This window comes from Polyodon spathula, chromosome 18 (assembly GCF_017654505.1).
Source record: "Polyodon spathula isolate WHYD16114869_AA chromosome 18, ASM1765450v1, whole genome shotgun sequence".
Taxonomy (NCBI): domain Eukaryota; kingdom Metazoa; phylum Chordata; class Actinopteri; order Acipenseriformes; family Polyodontidae; genus Polyodon; species Polyodon spathula.
This window is the reverse complement of record NC_054551.1, coordinates 4,265,228-4,286,461: the sequence shown is the minus strand read 5'-3', so window position 1 is coordinate 4,286,461 and position 21,234 is coordinate 4,265,228. Positions and strand designations below refer to the sequence as shown.

Genomic DNA, 21,234 nt, shown 5'->3' with positions numbered 1-21,234 from the left:
TCGTGGTTGGAAACGCTCTCAGATTTCACCACGCCCATTGACGAGCTATTTATGATGGGCATGCTTATGAACCAATTATAGTTGACACTGCGAAATAGACTGACCTAGTTGAAGCCAATCAGATGTAACCATTAAAGGAGGCGATGCTTACGCTCCAGAATCAGAACAAGTCAGGGGATTTGTAGTCTTAACGTCCTCGTTTTTGACTTTTGAAACTTGAACAATACCAACCCAAATACACTACAGTTCCCAGAAGTCACAAAGCGGGTCGTAACTTCCTGGAAAGCTGTCTGCTTGTCAGAGGAGGAAGATGTGAATTTTAACAACAGGATGTCAAATTTCGGAAAGCTGGTAAGAACTTTCACGATAAAAAAGATATGCATTCTTTGTTGGGATTAAAGAGTTCACGTTTTATAGTTAAAAAGTTATTTTTTTTGTGCTTCAGTTTAAAGCATTCTTGTTCAATGCCCCTATCCGAATTCTTCTGTTCAATCAAGCAACATACACACCATAACACAATGCTACCATGTGACTGTAAAAACATATATATATATATATATATATATATATATATATATATATATATATATATTATATATATATATATCGTACATGTGATTTTGCATGCGCGAGACTGAATATTTTGTTAATATATTTGTCACTCATGTTGTAATGTAGTAAAACATTTTTTATTTTATTTTACCAACGTTTTTATCGATCGTCAAATTACTTTTCATAGAATAAAATAAAGGCTACTGGCAAATAAGTTAAGCTTGTGATATGAAAATGTAAATGTCAAATTTAAATACTAGACGAGCTACTTCTGCAAACAATGATTTACTAAACACTGTAATTTTATTTTGTGTCACTGTACAAACGACTGCGATACAGCACAAGTACCGCACTGGGACTCTGCAACCAATAATATTAAAAATCAAAATTGAAAGTAGAGTTTTGTGAAGGGCTGGGATAATCTTGTGATGCGGAGTTACTTGCTGTATTTTAAGGGTGTGTTTTTGTAGGGAGAGCACAGCTGGTCTGATTCGGTCTTTGGGGTCTAGAACGTTTTTTTTTTTAATTAATCGATCCTGACAGTATTGTTTTCTGCACGTAGGCGATGTCCCTTTATGAGTCTTGTTTAATTCCAGTAAGCACAGTGCATTTCTCCACATGCCTGCGAGAATGGGAAATGAGCAGAAGGAATATGACAGTCCTCCGTTCCTCCAGTCACTCACACAGTGCAGAGTTTCAGCTAGCAACGGTGTACGTGTTTTAAGTAGCACATAAGATAGCATTCGCAGATAGCGTGATCTACGACTTTTAATAGTCTGTTTGCCAATACAGTACAAATCTTTTTTTTTTTTTTTTTTTTTTTTTTATTATTTTATAATGGCTGTGATCGACCTGCTGAACAGGTAGAACTTAAGTGACTCATTTATTATGATTTTTTTAAAAGTCAGTTAAACCATTAAAGGAATAATGGGCGAGGAATAAAGAGAGAACATAAGACTGAACTAAATCCATAGGTAATATACTCTATATTATACTACTTTCAACGCCATGTAAGAATCCCCAAAGTTTTCCCTATTTTTGGAATTAACGTTCAGGCTAGTCCAAACGCTTACGGGAAGTCAGTTGTTTTTTTTCTTTTTTTTTTTTTACACTATGCCTGGCGACGTCAGCTCCCGGTGTCCTGTTGTTTATTGGCTGAATTGCGAGCTCAAGCTGTCGTACTTGCATTTTGTCTATTCCCCATGCATGCCTTTCTGTTTACATCACTGTAATGTTCGTTGCAGAAGAAGCAATTGATTCAAAACGAGGGGACCATTGCTGTATTGACTTTAGCTTTTCGATTTCATGTGGCAAAAGATAAAAAACGAGATCTCTATTTTATAGATCGTGTTTGTTTTTACGTCCTGTAGTTTGCGGAGTGTAGCTGGAATCACTATTTGCAGCAGGTAAACATTTTAAAAATAGAACTGTGTTTGTGATTAGTTGCTTATATATTATTTGCAGTACGTTTTTGACAGACATTAAAGTTATGTATATATGTTCTTAACTGTTAGTATAGATCATGGGACTAACATACGTTAGGCCTATCTAAGGTTGTTTTCTCTGTTTTGCAAGAATTTTGCTGTTCATTTTTTGTGGAACTTTTTTTTTTCTGAGTCATATTTTCCACAAGGCTAGCCTGTACAGCACCGCTGCATTTCAGCAAAATTGCTTTTGCAACATCACAAATACCTTTTTTGGTTACCGCCTCTCAGATCAAGGTGAAACTGTTTTTTTCTCTTTTAAATTTGTGTCGATTTCTGTAAATAGTTTTCATAAACATGTAAACCTACAGCGTTTAATAGTATGACGTTTTACTAAGAGCTGTATTCAGTATTCCTGTTTCAATGCGTGTTCCAGTACCATTGGACTTGATAATTTAGTTTGAAGTAACTATTATGATTTATGTCGATGATCATTAGCTTCAAATTGCCTGGGGAAAAAGCTACACTGCCTTTAGTGGTCAATGTGTTCTCAAAACCGCAGGGATGGAAACAATTGAATAGCAGTTTGATCCATTCCTGGTTTTACTACGAGTTTAATGAATTGACTAATCAAGTTCGTGGTAAAACCTGGAATGGGTGAAGCTGCTATGCAGTAGGAAACAGCATTTCGGAAACGGCATTCTTCAGTAAAAAGCCATACCCGGAACAACACGTTGTAATTTCAGTGGATTTTGCCAATATTAATGCAACCTCTGTCATTCTTTTCTGCACTTGCCAAAAAAAGTTTGACTATTGGCCATCCCATTAAGTGTAATACAATGTAATGAGGGGAGGATTTAGTTTATTGCTTCATGTAGCTATCCAAGAGGATTAGTTTAAAACATTACCCTTTCTGTAGGCATGTTTAGAGTTGTGGTATCGGTTTTGTTTTTGTTAGCTCAGTGTTTCTGAATTGATGAAAAGCAGGACTGTTTTTGTGAGCTGTTCCAGTATTGGTAATGCAGCTTCTATCTAACATTACAATGTGGGAAGTCTGATCAAGTCAATTGAATAAGGGGACGGGAGGGTGTTTTCTAAAGTACATTCAAATTTTTCACTGCAAACTTAGAATCTGGTTTATTCTGTATTTAAGGGACATTTTTTGAAATAGGATGCCTAATGTTATTTGTTAGTCTGGTGTGTGTGTGTATATATATATATATATATATATATATATATATATATATATATATATATATATATATATATATATATATATATATATGTGTATGTGGGGGGGTAGAGTAGGTCGGTATCATTAATAATATCGGATTTTGATGTATAACAAGCATTTGCATTAAAAGGGAGGCGGTAATCAAACATTGCTGTACTGTAGAACAAGATAGAACACGTGAATTTTCAGACAGGAGAGGAATAGGCTTTAATCTTGTAACACAAAAATGTTGCCAGTTTCTAATACCCCCTTCAGTCACTCTGTGTGGTTTTATCATGTTAAGTTTCTGCTCTATGTTTCTGTTTTATAATGCAGCTTTACAAACTTTAATTAAAAAATTAAATTGAAGCCTTTTCAATTGCACTTTTAATACAAAAGTAACATTTAACAAATGGTAATTTCTCAGACATTTCTTACAGTATCTAGCGTAAACATACCAGAATCCTAAAATGTTATTAAAAAGGAGCTGGGACTTCACTAGCCAGTGTGTGCATTGTAGACATGCTCATCCCACAAAAAACTGTTTCAAGCTTCAGAGCCTATAGCAAGAGGTGGTGGTACTGTGTCCCTTATCCTCTACAAAACTCAGTGGTGAAAAAGTCACATCACAGTATCTCTAATTATTCTGATATCATTTTATTTCATTTGTGTTTGCAGTGATTCTGCTGTTTGAAAGGGTAGTGATGCTGCTCTTGGGTGATCTATGAACACAGTGTTTTGCTCTTGGCCTCATTATGTTCTGTCCTGCTCTTTTAGATCTGATATTTGCTGTCCATGTGATCAGCCTCAGGTCTTTTCAGGGGAAAGCTTGAGCAGGAGCTGGCTTTGTTTCTGTCAGTAATGCACTGAAAGTTTTTACTTGTAGTAGCTTTTAATACTGTATGAGATTCTAATGAGTCTACTTTCAGTACCACCTTTATTCTACAATTGAGGATAAAGCAATATATTTCATTAAGGCACAGGGTATACAAATCTGGAAAGGAAGTTTTTAAATGAAGGAAGCACTGTTAAATAGTTTTCTTTGCAACATAAATATTTAAAGTTCCTGTAATTGTTTAAAAAAAAAAAAAAAAAAAAAAAACAATTTATATTATATTGTATTTAGACCCAGTTAAACGTTTATGCTTTTAAAGCTATCAGGTATTTTAAATTATAAAGTACATGCATTTTTCTAATATGATTTTTTAAACAGTGATTTTAATGTAATAAGTGGAATATTGTTTTTTTTTCGTGCTACACTGGACTTTGTTGTGAGGGGTCAGTAGGCAGTGCAGTGTAAGTACAGTGTATTTAACTTTTGCAGGGTACAGCTTGCAGTTCGTTGTAAATGCTGGACTAGATTATGAGCTCAAGTAAGATCCCTCGCTGCAACAGGTACTTTGGAGGAGCAACAGCAGGGGTCAGTGTCCCTGCCACAGAAAGCAACAACGGGGTAAGAAGCCAAACTGAAAAGGGTGGGAAATAAAACCTGCATTCGAGTTTGAATCATTACAGTGAAATGAGTTAATGTTGACCTGTTCTCTTATGGCAATCTATGTCTTTTGGTGAACAAAGAGGACCTCAAAGCTGGACCGTTCTTAAGTTAGTGCTGAAAGAAAAGGTGTAATATTGTACCACACCAATAATGAAAGCTTTCAGGAGTATAAAAAAGTCTTATTAATTGACCACATAAACAAATGAGAGGAACATTCTGCTGTAGAAATAGTTTTATTTCAGTTGCAACTTATAAATCTTTTGGTACGCTCACTCATTTATAAGTCATGTTCATCATTTTTGTTGAAATATTTTGCTCTGCATATCTAGTTAAAAAAAAATATATATATATTTTTTTGGGGTTTCTGTAGAATCTGTTTTTTTTTTTTTTGTGTGGGTTGACAAAAAAAAATGTCACTTTGTCTATTGGCCTTGGTTTTCCATGCAAGTCTTACTGAAAGGTGGTATGATTACATTGGCTCAGATGAGCTATGTTTTTGAAGTAATAGATCAAACTGTATGTAGTGGACCACAAATAGACAGTTTTATGAAATATGGAATTTTAAATTGCTTGTTTATGCTTTGTGCAATTTCGCTGCACATCATGTGTGGGAATTGCATGTTCTCTGCCTTTTGCCTCTGTTCTTTTAATAAACAGTTTCTTTTTCTCTGCTGCAAGATCTATTTCTAAACACATAAGCAGAAGAGAAGAATAGCATTCTAGGAAATAATGTGTAGGATTTTCTTTTTCTTTTTCTGGCTTGTTATTTATTGTCTTCCAGAATAGCTTTTTTTTCATCCCTTTAGAAAATGCACTTTCAAATTTTGTAAGGCTTTTCAAATTAGATTTACTAAAACGTTGAACAGTGAACAAAATATTCATATATGGCCTTTTGGGAAGACTGAAAAAGATATATATTAGAGTTGTTATTTTAGTATACGAACTACACATTAAAAATCCCTTTTCTCTCAGAAGCATACTAGAATGGAGACTACTTTCGGACCTGCATTTTCAACAGTTACCACTGTTACTAAAGGTGAGAATGGTTATTTGGGATGTTTCCCAATGTTACTATTTTGTTAACCATTGTAAAATATTTCCAATAAAAGGGTCTACTTGACGGGGAATTTCAAGATTCAAACACACGTTAACTGTACAGTGCAGCTATATTGGAAAGATACAACCACAGACCCATTTTGCTGTAAAGTTTCTTGGTTCTAAAGTAGCTAAAAACTAGAGTGATTTTTTATTTTTTTTTACTCTTTTACTCTCTTTATTTCACAGCTGAAGGAACAAACACTTTCAAACAGCATCACAGGACCCCTTCTTGCTCAAGCACTATGAGCTACACACCCAGGGACGAGGATGATGTCATGGTAAATATCCTGTTAGAAACCAGCCACACATTGCAATGCAAACACATTTATTATACTAGTGTCCATTGATCATTCATGTGCTGAAAATCATATCTGATCAAAGAGAACAGGAACCATGCCCTAAATCACTGTACTTTCAGCCTGGGGTCTCTTTCTAAGTCATCGTTTTTTGTTTTGTTTTGTATAAACTTGTTTCATACTGCTCCTGGAAATAAGGCATCCACCAGCCTCAAAGGTTTTCTTCCTGCTAAAGGTTAAAATTAAAAACAAAAATGCCTCTAGGTTACAGGTAAACAGGAACTGTGTGGGTTACAGTAACAAACTGCTTTTCAAACCTGTTCAGGTCAGAAATAAACCAGATTTAAATTGGGTTTTAAATACCAGTGCAAATAGGATATTGTGTGCAAAATTTGTAACTAACTTGGACCGTCGATGGCATGTCCCCACTTTGTACTCCAGAGGTAGTGAATATTTGTCCAAAACTGATCCGTTTTTAGTTCAGATCTGGTAATCCCTATCAAGTGTGAATTTTTACTATTGAATTGTGAGCGTTGTCAAAGCAGTTGAAGAAAAGCCAGCTACAGTGATGTCTCCTGCTTTCTGAGCCAGCAAATGAGGCATTGTTTGGAAGCAGTCTTGTCTTTGGTATTGCTTGAGAAATCCTCAGCTGGTTTATGTACGTCCTTAGACCTATTTTTACCATTTTTCATTTCTTTTGGATTGTCATTAAAATTGTGTAACGTGGCAATCTGAAAAATAAACGATTAGTTTATAGTATAACACCCACCTCAAGTACTGTCCAGTATGTACTGTATTACTGTTATTTTTGCAGATGAATCATAATAGCTAAGCTTCCTCAAAATATAACTGAGACTCGCATCCCAGAATGCAGCGAGCTGCTAAAAGCCTGTACATTGGTGATCCCTGATTGTCCTTCAGTTAGGCTCCCACACAGGAAGCTGTGGCGAAGTGCTTGCTTTTAATTGAATAGCAGGAAGTCTCCCGGTTTACACAGTAAAGTTGGCACTAGGAATACAAAGGGAGTAAATTAATAAGTACTGCTGTATTTGCACAAAGACTTCGCTGAAGCTGCAGTCCAAGCTGGACTTGGCACGACAAGGCGCCCTGAATTTTCTTCAAGACAAACAATGAAAGATGACGAAAATGCTTTTAAAGACAGAGATTTAACTGTATTAGGACAGGAGCATGCTCCAGATAAGGTAATTGTTGTAACTCAAAAGATGATAAATGAATTTGTTGTAAAATTGCTTAAAAAAGTTTAATCATGTGCACAATTGTTGCAGTGAATCCCAACCTATACTGTTTGTGAGCGGAAAAAGTTAGTTTTTTTTTTTTAATTTTTTAAAAAGATTTGCTCTTTCTTGTTGCAGTTATTGTGAAATTGTCAATTGCAATATTGAGCATTGTGGTTAGAAGCAGTTTTGAAATGGTTTCTTTTTTAGTGCTGTAAATGATGTCTAATGGTTTAGCTTAAGTTTCAATGCATTTTCTGTAGAATTAAGTACCTGGCCCTTATAGCCATTATGTGTTGAAATGTCTTATAAAATTGGGAAGGTTAGTAATGATGGGTTGTAAAGTGAGCCTTTAAAGGGCTGCGATTGCCCTTGAAAGTATGTTTTTCTACGAGGACAAGAAATGAAAACCATGTTAAATAAAACTGCAGCCGGAACGGGAACACTCACAAAAGTATTGTTAGCCTTCAGTGACAACATTATTGCAATGGCAGACTAAACAAATAGCCAGTACAAATGTTGGCCTTGGAAAAAGGCAGTGTACAATACAAGTCCATCACAAGTCCACATCTTGATATCCCTTGCTGCTTTTGTAATTTCTTCTTTCGCAGCCTCCCATCGGCACACCACGCAGATCTGACTCTGCAATATCAGTCCGTTCCCTGCACTCGGATTCCAACATGTCTCTGCGCTCCACTTATTCTTTGCATGAAGAGGAGGAGGAGGCGGTAGGTGTTTTGTAGTGTGCTTTACAGACATGCTTTCTGAGTGTTTCTTGCTTATTAAAATGTACACCCATGCCCATCCATTTCATTAGCGTGCATATGGGCTGTCAAGAACCGTGTTAGAAGTTTACTGATTGCAGCTGGGACCCGTAGCAGCCATGACCTGCACAGTGTTTCTTTTTTTCTAATGCTGTGGAGAGTTTTATAGTGCATTATGGATTGGACTTGCTGTGGTCTATTTCTTCTTTCCTGAAATGCATGCTCTTCATTTACAGTGACGTTTTCTAATTCTGTAACTAATGGATTCATTTCTACAATGCTTTTCTAGTGTACGGTGCTGCTGGTTAACACCTTATATTTATATTATTTCAACAAATATATATTGTATTGCTTTTAAGAATTGTTATGATTAAAAGGCTGCGTGCACATGGGTGCTAATGGAGGTTCTTTTCTGCTTGCTCTAGGAGCCTGTGGTTTTTGCTGAACAGCCCTCAGTGAAACTCTGCTGTCAGCTCTGCTGTGTGGTTTTCAAGGATCCTGTTATAACAACTTGCGGGGTGAGTAGCAAACTGTTCCCGTTCTCCTAACTGGAGTTGTCTTGAATGCGTTTAAACCTGATTCTGTGTTGTCACTTCTTGACCCTCCCTGTCGCAATGCACCCCCGGTTTATAGTAGGATTACCATCCTCTAGGTCATGGAATTTCATATGTGATCCCAATAAGGCCTTGTTAGGAATATTCTTTGAAAGAAAGGGGTATTAATATAGGAATTTCCTAAAGTAGAACAAAGCTCATTGTTTGGTTTGTGTTTGGTAATACAAATCACCAAGACTGACAGTATCTGCGCACAATGCTGTACAGCGACTGCAGGTAAGAAAGCGTGAAAAGGGTCTCTCTCTCTCTCTCTCTCTCTCTCTCTCTCTCATGAATTGTAATTTGAGCTGTTGTGATAGGATTTTAAATCCAGGGCATCTTCTCTTCAGGAAAGTGTGAGATTATCATTCCCCCAACACAGGAAGCAGGGTTAGCTGTGGCTGTTTGGCAGGGCTGTCGAGAGCAGTCTGCAGCTGGACAGAACAGGAAGGAGTTGATTTCTGACCATTGTACACATTGTGCAGTGCTGGGAACAACTAATTACCTTGGAGTTCAAACCCCTTTTTAGTGCTTTACAACAATTCCGAAATTACAAAGTTTTAGCGGTAGTTTTTTGCTGTTTATCCTAGTAGTGCAGTACACTCTTTTTTTTCTTTTTAATAGTGCAGATCTTTTTTTTTGGAGAACTCTTTCACTAATTTCCTCATCCCACTTTAGCCTCTACGTTGTTTTAACATTTTTCAATCAGCACATGTCCTGTGTTTTTGTTTGTCTTGCAACCTTTTATTTTCTGTCTGTCTGTGCACTATTAAATGCTGAGCGAGAGCATTCGCTCAGCTCCACCAAACTCCACCTCTATTTGGTTATTTCCTGGTTCCTTTTTCTGGTCTGACGTCCCCTACTCCGGCCGTCCTTGTGACAGTACTACAAAGCCTTGAAATACCAATTGCAACTTTAACCAGGAACTAGAGTTCTGCTTTTCTTAAGTTATAAATATGTTAAGCAAAGCCTGTCTTTGGACGGCTGGGTAAGTAGGTGTGCTGGGAACTCCTTTCCCACAGGTGACTATATTTAGTGGAACCCTTGTTAATTGCAGCCCTGTAGTTTCGCTTGTCAGAGCAGGAAGGAAGTGTTGTGTATCAGCAGTGAGGTTTGACGTGGGTCTAGTCTGAGCCAGTTTAAACCGTACAGAAATCCAGAAATGTTGTCTGTGATTACACAGTGTAACTAAACTCCATATTATTTTCTTTCTACAGCACACCTTCTGTAGAAGATGCGCCTTAAATTCTGGTAGGTTGTGTGTGTGTGTGTGTGTGTGTGTGTGTGTGTGTGTTTTTCCATGCCGTATTATTAATGATGAATTGCCTCTCTTCAGGGTGTGTGTACCATAATATTAATACTTACCTCTTTTAACTGTGCATAGTATTCAACGCTTCAGTTATACTTTTTTTTTTTTTTTTCACTCAAACAAACTTTATTCACAGCATGCAAATTATAAAGCCCCCATGAAGGTAAAGTTTAGATGCACTTGATTTTAAAAACTACTCACCAGCAACCGCCTTGAAAAACAGGCTCTTCCGGTCATGGAGTCTGCCCTGAAATGGATTGCAGTGCCTGCGTGTTGATCTGCAGTGCTTACAGTGATGCTTGTGTGTTGATCTGCTTTCCTTTTCTTGCAGAGAAGTGCCCCGTGGACAATGCAAAGCTCACAGTGGTGGTGAATAACATCGCTGTGGCTGAGCAGATTGGGGAGCTCTTTATTCACTGTAAATGTGGCTGCCGACCCGCCTCCAGTGGCAAGCCAGCGGCCTTTGAGGTGGACCCGCATGGCTGCCCCTTCACCATCAAACTCAGTGCCAGAAAGTGAGGGCAGTTTCACATTCTCCAGTGTCACCGTTGCCATACATAGGGTCTGTAGCGGGAGTAGTCAACTCCGGTCCTGCAGTGCCATTCCACTCCAGGTTTAATTATTTAAATGATTAAGGGGTAGATGTACTGAAGTGTTGAGTCTGTCACAATAGTCGCAGACCAGTTGCAAACAATTTGGAAGTCTAGGGTGAAGTGTACTAAATAAGAGCAATGCTGTATGCTACTTTTTAGGGAATGCTTTGCGGCAGCAGTTTTAATTTGTGGTTCAACCTTAGATGAATAAGTAATTATGGGCATTCCTGCATAAATCTGCAAAAAGGGGGCGGAGATAGTGCAAATGAGGGTTCTCAAATATTATAATGAGAGGTACTAAAGCTGCCGGCAATTGCATCAGTTTGTTAAGAACTTTTGAAAGCGTGTTTTAAACAGTCGCAATTGTTGCTGGCATTTCACAGTCCGCTTTTTCTCGCGTGTTGCCAGTTGTGCTCAATGTATTTTTGAGACAAACACCCAGGTACCTAATTTTCACTCAAGTTAAGGTGTGCTTGCAAGCCTTGAAAAGAAATTTCTGTGACGTGTCTGGTTTTCCCAGCATGTTAACGGGAGCAATAGACTGAACACACATGCCGCTAACCCCTCCAGCTCATTCTGAGCATCTGTGTGGGACCATGATCTATTTTGTGTTGATTGTCTAGGCTACTAAATAGGCCAAGTTAAAAATATTAATTAAAATAAAATAAAAACTCTCAATTAATTTAGTTTCAATTTCAAGTAATATTTTATTTACATGTGACATCAGTGGCATTCATTATGTTGTGGTACCAGTAGGCCAAAGTAAAAAGAAAGTGCTGTAGGTATTCATTTGATTTTACTACTTTACTGCTTTATAGGCCTACTGTACAGGTTTATATTTTTACATAATAAGAAACCAAAAACAGTCATGTTTCCTGAGTGTCACATTCAATGAGTTAATCAAATCTGTCTTTAATTACAAGCGAGTTTAACCCTTGTGAATAGGGCCCATTGAAATAAAAGGTGTTGAACACTTGGTAAGGCTGCTTATTTAAGTGGCACACAGCAGAGTAGTTGCATACAAAGCAGCTTTAAAACATGCACGGTTTCGCAGTTAGTCTGGCCTATGTGATGAACTTGCAAAGGACACAGTTAACAAGTACCTAAACAAGCGCACACTTCAGAAGTGGCTTCACAAGACTTTGAGCTAAGTTTCCATGTGCTTAGTGTCCAGGTGTGTACGTTGGTGCTTTGCCCAGTCGCTTGAGTTGCTGAAAGCTTTCAGGCAGCCTTAAAATAGGTAAAATGAGTATGGAGAAGAATGCATTGTATAGGTGATGTTTACATTTAACATCTTGGAATAAAGACCTGGACTGGAATTGCTACCCCCTCCCTTTTTTTTTTATGAAGCATTTTACAAGGCGACGACCTTGACATTTAGATCGATCCCATTGGAATGCTTGTTTGTTTATACAGAGACCATGAATCAAGCTGTGACTATAGGCCGGTTCGCTGTCCCAACAACCCTAACTGCCCCCCTCTCCTGAAGATGAACCTGGAGGCCCACCTCAAACAGTGTGAACACATCAAGTGCCCCCACTCCAAATATGGGTAGGTGCCATTCCCCCTTTTCAACTGTTCTGTGTGGTTATTCAGGACGGAAGCATACCAAACAAAAGAAGAGGGAAAAAAAAAAAAGCATGGTTTTAGGTATTGTTATTATTTCAGAAGATTTTGGTACAAATTTCTGTAATACCTTATTACTGTAGGTTCCTTAGGACATGTGGGCATGTTGGGGAATCTGTTGTTAAACCTCCATGCTTTCATTTAAACTAAGAATCCAAGGAAAAGGCAGTTACCCAGAAAAACACACTCATATAAAGCTGCAGTTTTTCACCTAGAACTTCTGTTGCAGCATTCTGAAGCATTTCTTTTCTAGATAAAATATTTATATCAATTGACTGTAGATTGTAAATGTTTCAACAGTTAGCCACTCAGCATGATAGTTAAACTCCATAGGTCTGATTCAAGGTAATTCTATGACTCATTCTGTGGGGTCAAGGTTGCTGACGCTAGGTAGTGGGCGAGGCAGCACACTGTGCTATAAAAGGAAATGAACTAGCCAGCATTGTGATCAAATCAAATTAAGTGCTAAACTTCAAGACCTAGATCTAGTGTAAGGTGTTTGGAGAGACACAGGACACCCTTAATAATCACTTTATTTTTTATACAACATTGGGTGGTCCTTTCTGGTAAATGTATCCATAACCGTATTGAGTAAACTGATTCGTCAAGCTGTTTTAAACTTGCAATGTTCATTCGGGTATTTATTCCTCCCCCCCAGGTGTACATTTATAGGTAACCAGGACACATATGAAACGCACCTAGAGATGTGCAAGTTTGAGGGTCTGAAGGAGTTCCTCCAACAGACGGACGATCGTTTCCACGAGATGCAGTTGGCACTGGCACAGAAGGACCAGGATATCGCCTTCCTGCGCTCCATGTTGGGCAAACTCTCTGAGAAACTGGACCAGCTGGAGAAGAACCTGGAGCTCAAGTTTGGTACATGCACCTAAATCCGTGAAAGATTGTTTGTGCAAGTTTTTAGATATCTGGCCTCTTCACCACCCCCTAATTTTTACATTCTGCCCTTAGTGTGCTCTTGTAGCATCTAGATCTATAAAGGAACTTATATGAAAGAAAGTGTATGCGTTTCATAAAAATATAAATAATAATAATTGTTAATTTTTTAAATGTATTGTTTAGCCGTTTTCATCTGCATAAAAACCCCAAAAACCTGTATTTTTGTTGAACGATTTAAAAATTCAAGTTTTCGGTTGATTTTTCAAGTCCTGTTTGGTTTGTTATAAGCGGGGCATCTCCAGCCATCTGTTATCCTACCCCTCTCTGTGAAACGTGTCCCATTTCTGCACCCACCTGGGACTGATTTGCAAGACGTGCTGTCATGTTGTTTTGAGGGGCTTGATGTTGTTTTTGCTCCATTGTTTCAGATGTGTTGGATGAAAACCAAAGCAAACTGAGTGAGGACCTCATGGAGTTTCGGAGAGATGCATCAATGCTCAATGTGAGTAAGCTCTTCACACATCACAGCTCCTGCTTCCACCTAAGGAAGCATAGCTGCCTCTATTGGAAACTACTGTAGAATGACTATAGGGTTCAGTGAGGTATACTCTGGGAAATACAGCTAATAAAATATCAAGTGTTGGAAATACTTCAAAACTTGATTGTACAAGAAAACACCTCCTCTCTGTCCATAGTGTTTTATAGTTTGTACCCCTACCTTTTCTACAGCTTATGAGGCACATGCTGCATTTCCACCCCGAAGAAGGCATTAAGCAGGAAGTAGAGCTTTGCAATGCAACGTTTTTAAAAACAAAATAAATAACAAAGAAATGGTTTGTCGTGCATTCAGATGTATTCACCCCTGAAAGCACAGGGAGACCCTCATTTTATTTTTGATACAGAACTTAAAAGAGAAGCGAATGAAGGAAATAATTCTATTGAAGTATGATCTGAGGCTTTTCACAATGTCAGCACATCCAGGCGCACCAGCCGAGACAAAGAAAAGCCAAAGTAAATGTGTCTAATTGTCTTTGTCGACGGGTCCCTGTCGGCAGGTCAGTACGAGTCAGCGCTCGCTACTTTAGAAATCACTTTATGTCGGTGGAACCTGACACATCATGCTTCCTGGCAGCTTGGAACAGCTCCGCTCTGTATAAAACTCTGCCATGCTATGACCTTACCAGCTGCTGCTCCAGCAGAGAGAAGTACTACAGTGTGCACGCTGTCAGCAATGGGATCTGAAGTCTCTAAAGATTTTAATCGCTTTCTTTCTTTCTTTTTCTCTTTTAGGATGAGCTTTCCCACATCAATGCCAGGTTGAATATGGGAATCCTTGGATGTGAGTCTCTCCTGCTTGTTCCCTGTTCAGGAGATACTTGTCTGTTTGCTTATTTACTGTATGATCACGTTATTTATCTAAGGGAAACATTTCTTTGCGCTTTATTGTTTAATCCCAGTTGGCTCAAAGGCAATTTATTACCCCTTTAAAGGAAACAAAGTTATTAAAATGTCTTTGAAATATAAGTAAAGGTGATCTTTTTACACCTGACTGGCTAAGGCCATATCTTGGAAACTGTCTGCCCGAGTAGTGATATTTAACATGGGCATTTGTCTGCCAAATATAAATAATCCTTGTGATGTAACAAACTAGTAAATAAGGTTCTAGATTACGTATCATAGGCGATGTGTAGTTAAAAATCTGAACATATGTTTTTATGTAGCTGGTCTTCAATAACTCAACTTCTATTTTACAGCCTATGATCCTCAGCAGATATTCAAGTGTAAGGGTACCTTTGTTGGTCACCAAGGTCCTGTTTGGTGCCTTTGTGTTTACTCAACCGGGGACCTGTTATTCAGCGGCTCCTCAGATAAAACGATTAAGGTACAAGGTTTCTACATAGCTAACCCACGTGCTAATTCTTCTACCTTCTTGACTCCTCCTCTGAAACTTTAAAGGGAATTCACAAAGTAATTTACTCCAAGTTTTTTTGTAAGTTTAACTCTAAACTTTTGAATAATGCTTTAGTGTTCTTAAATCATTTATTTCTAGCTTTGAAGAAAAAAAATAAAATAAGAAAGCCTCGCGAATGTTACGTTTTGAATGCAACACCTACATCGACGTAAACTGTGCAGAAAAGCAATCCCTGGTTTAGAGTCCTGACATCTCTGTACCTGTTGTTTTTAATTAAAATCTCTGTTTCTTTGTTAGGTGTGGGACACCTGCACTACATACAAGTGCCAGAAGACCCTGGAGGGACATGATGGGATCGTGCTGGCTCTCTGTATTCAAGGGTGAGTGTGCCGTTCATTTTAATAGAAACGCAAAGTTACTATATTAACTATTAACACGAAATTCTAAACAGTACGGTAGAACTTTATTAACTGTGTATAATTAATTGTTTAAGGTCAAACTTAATTACACTAGCAAAAGCCTTTGGCTAATTTTAGCTGGTTACCCAGATTAATTTCAGGCTTAGTAGCTTTTAACCAAAAAAGGTGCCACAGTGGTAGTCTTTTGACAGGTATAGTTAAAACAGTTTTTTTGTTCTTACATCCTATAGGAACAAGTTGTACAGTGGATCTGCAGACTGTACTATAATTGTAAGTGTTTAACAGTCACTGAACAGAGTTATCAAAAAACTTTAGAAAAACGAATATTGTTATTAAATTCAGCCCTACTTATACATTTTTTTTTTTTTTTTTTAGGTTTGGGATATACAGACTCTACAGAAAGTGAACACTATTCGAGCACATGACAACCCCGTGTGCACGCTGGTTTCATCAAACAACATGCTCTTCAGTGGATCTCTCAAAGCGATCAAGGTAGGGAGCTTTAAGTAGTGGCACAGTGACTGTAAATGAAAGAAAAATAAATGGCGGTGCCATAGCTAGGCTACCCAGTTTAGATTTGTATCCAGGTCAAAGATTACACCATTTACTAATCAATAATGGGTATGTTTTCAGTGGTTTATTTGACAAATGGACAGCTTTCTACTAATAGAACACATCACCTGGAAGATCAATGACTAATGTCAGAATTTTTTTTGTAGTGGTTCTAGAGTTACTTGTTTCATTCTCTCACTCACAAAAAAACTGTGCTGGGCTGAGCATATTTACAGCCCCAACCTTTCACTCTAGTATGTGCAGCTTTTTTATTTTGTTTTTTTTTATAATAGTAATCTTCAGATTTCAGTTCACCTATGTTTTGCCAAGCATTAACATTGCAGGTTTATACTAAGATTGACTGTTTATTTATTTTTCTAATGATCTTATTTAAGCTATAAAAATATATGGGACAGATTCATTATAGCTGTGTCCATTAATGAAGAATGTCGTCTTCTATGAGGTTAATTCCTGTGCCGAGAATAGCGGATAATAATTTTTGCCTTGCAATCAGTTGTGAAGGTAACTGTTGCTGTGGAAGACATGTTCACTCACAGGTTTTCTTATTTTTTTTCATACCACTTGAACCTGGTTTCGATTTATACAATATATGAAAAAAAATGAAATCCACCGTCGCTAGCAGTTAAGACCTCAAGGACTGCCAAAGGACTGTGCGTCTGCATCCAGCAGGCACACTACAGTCCAAGTTAAACAAGGCACTTTGGGATTAAGAAAGCTAGTTTGCCTGATTACACAGCAAGTCCAATGCAGGTCCACCTCCAGCCTGACCTACTTTTAAAAATGCTTCACCTTCCTCTGCAAACAGGATCTGGAGTTTGATTGGATCAGTCCTGTGGATAACGTCAAATTTAAATACGAGAAACTAAAAACAAATGAGTGCTACCCCAAATTGGAAACCGTTCTGCAAGTGCTTGTGTGTTGGTGTGAAGGGGCAAACATGTGTTGTTGCTTTCCAGGTGTGGGATATCCTGGGCACCGAGCTGAAGCTGAAGAAGGAGTTGACCGGCCTCAACCACTGGGTCCGGGCACTGGTCGCCTCTCAGAACTACCTGTACAGTGGGTCGTATCAGACAATCAAGGTTGGTGATGCTCTGCATAAGCATTAAACCATTTCAAATAAAATGCTATAATCCTAGGTGTTTTGTACAAAAGAAGAGAGGGTCAAAAACTACTTTTATAGACAGAGCATAGTTTATCCTCAGTGCTCGTTTAAACAGCTGACTACAGCTGGATGTTCACATTCACGTGTAATTTCAACTGATCCAATTGTTTGTCTCTTTTTTCAAACCAATCTGAGATTTGCGTCATATCAGCATCAACAGCTATAGGTTAACTAAAGCAGCATGCTGTTTTAGTGCACAGCCCCGCTGATCCAGTTGCGGCTGCACTGTTAATCTGTCAGTGCCCAGTTCCAGATGTCTTGTAAACAGTCCTCCCGTTGCCTTGGAAACGTTTGTGTAATGCTCCACAGATGCAGCACTGTTCAGATTTTCCGCTAACAGCCATGATGATAAGAGGGGCACATTGAGGGTTGTGTGGAATGGCCTCCTTTGGGTTTTGTTTTTTGGCCCCAGTGTGGTTTCCATGGTCTGTCCATTCAGCATGATATTTAGTTGGAAACCTCGTTAATTTTACTTGGTTTAGAGTCGTAACCACTTGACATTTTTATTATTATTTTTTTTTAATTTGTGTTATAATGTTTGTTTGGTGCTTCTGTGAGACCAGCCATTAGAGAATTTAAACTACAATTCATAGTTTTAACAGATGCATTTGAATTCAGTTGTAAAATACTGCCGTTACTAATTCACGCTGCACATTTCAAGGATTGTGAAATGTATTTCCTCCTCAGATCTGGGATATTCGCACTCTGGAATGTGTCCATGTGCTACAGACCTCAGGTGGGAGTGTCTACTCCATTGCAGTGACCAATCACCACATTGTCTGTGGCACCTATGAAAATCTCATCCACGTAAGGCGGCTTTGAATTGCTTGAGCAGGCTGGAGGGTCCTTGGGAAAGGCAGATTATTCTAATGAGTCCAGTCATTGTGCTCATTAGTTTCTGTTGTGATGGTAGCATTAGTTTTTTTTTTTTTTTTTTTTTTCTGGCACCTCACCAACCAGTGCCACGATTCAAGTAGATTCAAAGGCTATTAGTTAAAATAATGTTCCAGCTGAATAACTTTAATAAGGTAACACAAATTAATTCCAGATTTCCACATGAAGTAACTTATATTTACAGAAATTTGCTTTTTTTTTTGTTGTTGCCCAGAACAGTTCTTTATTACTTATTTATTGACCACTGGGACCATAGAAAATGGTTTTCAGTGAGATCCTCAGTTTATCCTCCTAATTCTTTATTAGATCACTCTAAGCAAGACAACACAGTTGAATTGCTGAGCACTGTACTGTATTGTACCTATCTCTGTATTCCGATGTAATGTGACTTACTCTACTTGTTTGTCTTCCTGTCGCCGGCAGGTGTGGGATATTGAATCGAAGGAGCAGGTACGGACTCTGACTGGCCATGTGGGCACGGTGTATGCTCTGGCTGTTATCTCCACTCCAGATCAAACCAAAGTGTTCAGTGCGTCCTACGACAGATCTCTCAGGGTGAGCACAGGGTGACATTTCTAAACCAGAAAGCGTCTTTTTTTTTTTTTTGTGTGTGTACATGCCCTTTTGATGTGGTTGCTTACTGCCATGTGTCCTGTGCTGTAGGTGTGGAGTATGGATAATATGATCTGTACCCAGACTCTGCTGAGGCACCAGGGCAGTGTGACTGCTCTCGCCGTGTCCAGAGGACGCCTGTTCTCGGGGGCTGTCGACAGCACCGTCAAGGTGGGTTTTAACTTCTAATTTGTCAAGCTGTTCTAGAACAGGCAGGCTGTGTGTAGGAATTCTATAGTTGTGTAACAAGCACACATTTTACCATAGTTTTTAAGCAGTTTAGTAAACAAATGGCGTTTAGGATGCTTCCTTAACTGTATTTCATTTTTTCTCCAGGTCTGGACCTGCTAATTCTGATGGTTGGAATTTGGTCTTTTTAAAAAATTGGGGGCCGCGGAGATGCAGCCTTCAACTACCAGACTACCAGATGGTTTTTAATCACGGATTTATCCTGCCCGGGCTGTGTCGATGACAATACCACTATCACATGGTTGCCACTCTTTTTTAATACTGTTTTATTTGATCAGTTGATTTCAAGTTTAGTGCCACAACATGAAGATAATGAAGAAGGAACTTCTTCAGACCAAACTGTAGCTACGTAAGGATCGATCTGAACTCGCCAGGCATCGCCTGAATAAATTACGAGCATACATGTACTGTATCTGCAGTGCATGTCAAAGCAGGCACTTTCTTATTGAAAACACAGTCACCTTATGCTCACCAGTGTTCCTGCCAGAGACAGTTCTTAGTTCTTCATACATTCTGCAAATACACTAGAGCAATGTGGAATTGGACGCTAAACATGTGCCTTATGTAATCAGGTTAGAAGACAGTGTGGATCTGTTCACAGGCTTCCCAAAGCACCATGCTCATCCTAATGCGTCAGTGTTTATGCCAATGACATCACTTGAGCCTGCATCTTGCATCGTGCTTACGTTTTCCTTATTGGAAAGAAATTTTATGGAAGGGGTGGAAGGTGCTCCAGGAAAACCCCAAAACCTCCTGTATCTCTTGAAAAGGACCTGTTTATGTCTGCTTACCATATTTAAACAATTTCTTCCATGAAATTAGCAGCACCCATTTAGGAATATAAGTCATGCTGATACTTGAGTTGGCTTCTGTATGAATTTAATTTTATTGTCTTAAATAAGCTGTGTTTGCAAGTATTAATGAGTATGTGGATTGGTTACCTGGCGTGAAATAACATGTTTTTTATTATTATTTTTTTTTTTTTTTTTTAATAAAGATTTTTAATTATTATTATTTTTTTTGCATTAATGTAACTCGCATTTTCATGTGTCAGACTGGTTAAATCCCAGTACAGTGTCATTATTTGATTGAAGGATAGTGCATCATTTTACATGCCATACTGTCAAAGCAACCGTTATTACCCTTTCACTGTAATTTTAGACCTTAGTATTCAAATTAAATAACAAATAGACAGCTAATATTACAGTCATGTAGCTGTGTAAAGTTTCTTTAACAACCTGATGAAACAAGAAGTGAAACTGTTCTAAACTCGTGCTTCTGTCTGTTTTGTAAGTAGGATGTTTTAGTCAAAAGATAAACTGGGCTACATGTTCTTAACTTCAATGTACCTTCTCGGGTGCAGAATCTGCTTTTAAAAGGTTCTGGTTAGTTTCACAATACGTATTGCTTAAACGATGAACCATGGTTAATTTTAATGAACACTCACCCTTATTACAGATATTTGCATTGGGATCAATCAGGTCCTTTTTTTTCTATTTTACTACTGTAATTGATATATTGGTTTTATGTTCTACTCTGGAAATATGTTTACATTTTGGTGTGAAGAGAAGATTGATCTGGAGCCCAAAAACTTGTAAGGGTATTTTAAGAACAAGTAGGCCTTATACACGAAGCTTTAACACGTGTGTGTTTTGTTTATTTTTGAATGAAAAAGATCCCGTTCCACCATTTTGTTAATGAAACCAGATAGTCCAGAATCATGAATTAAAGCTTGATGAGACAGGTGGCTTTGATGTGCCATTTCAACTCCAGTGATCCATTTGACTGAACTGTCCTTCGTTATGTTTTGCTGAATTTGTAAAAGCATTTGAGATCTGAGGTTGCCTTATTCACTTAAAACATTTCAAGCTAAATTTAAACTCCAGAAAAAAGCAGTTCAGTCTTGATAATTTCAGTTTTCAGTGGATTTGAAAACAAAGTAGGGACCAGCATAACAAAGCTATATCCATAGCACTTGCATTAATTGACCCTATTTAAAAAATGTTTTGAGGACTGAAAAGTGTTTATTAACATTCTCTTTTATCAAAGTGCTTTGAAAAGTGAAAAAAAAGGTAATCTTTTAAAAAAGGGCACTGCACACTGCAGTGTGTTTTATTTGCAGTGCCAATATGTGACATGAGAAAATAAAACATGTACTTTTAATTTACCTACAGCGTAAAGTTTTCGACTAGTTCTATGGAAAGTAAGTAACAAGGTACGATTTTTTTTCAAATAGTGTTTTACGATTAATCGTGTACATGTTCATATTTACATCATGTTAAATTGATTTGACCATTAAAATTGTATCAAGTTTGTTA

General features: G+C 38.0%; 1 protein-coding gene across 10 annotated transcripts; it reads left to right on the top strand.

Annotated features, from left to right (window-relative positions):
• Window positions 1-265: 265 nt before the first annotated feature.
• LOC121330823 (E3 ubiquitin-protein ligase TRAF7-like) lies at window positions 266-21,234 on the top strand. Of its 10 annotated transcripts, none has more exons than XM_041277650.1 (21): window positions 268-351; window positions 4,514-4,642; window positions 5,657-5,720; window positions 5,969-6,060; window positions 7,925-8,041; window positions 8,503-8,595; window positions 9,888-9,921; window positions 10,311-10,494; window positions 11,989-12,123; window positions 12,857-13,074; window positions 13,524-13,597; window positions 14,386-14,434; window positions 14,850-14,977; window positions 15,305-15,387; window positions 15,657-15,696; window positions 15,802-15,918; window positions 16,956-17,078; window positions 17,849-17,968; window positions 18,479-18,610; window positions 18,719-18,838; window positions 19,004-21,234. In XM_041277650.1, exons 2-21 carry the CDS (start codon window positions 4,553-4,555, stop codon window positions 19,016-19,018), a joined length of 2,028 nt encoding a protein of 675 aa, XP_041133584.1. In that variant the 5' UTR covers window positions 268-351; window positions 4,514-4,552; the 3' UTR covers window positions 19,019-21,234. The 10 variants fall into 10 exon arrangements, with proteins under 10 accessions (XP_041133588.1, XP_041133584.1, XP_041133591.1 ...); XM_041277651.1 differs by lacking the exon at window positions 268-351 and adding an exon at window positions 1,382-1,526; XM_041277653.1 differs by lacking the exon at window positions 268-351 and adding an exon at window positions 1,743-1,958 and having other exon boundaries at window positions 5,660-5,720.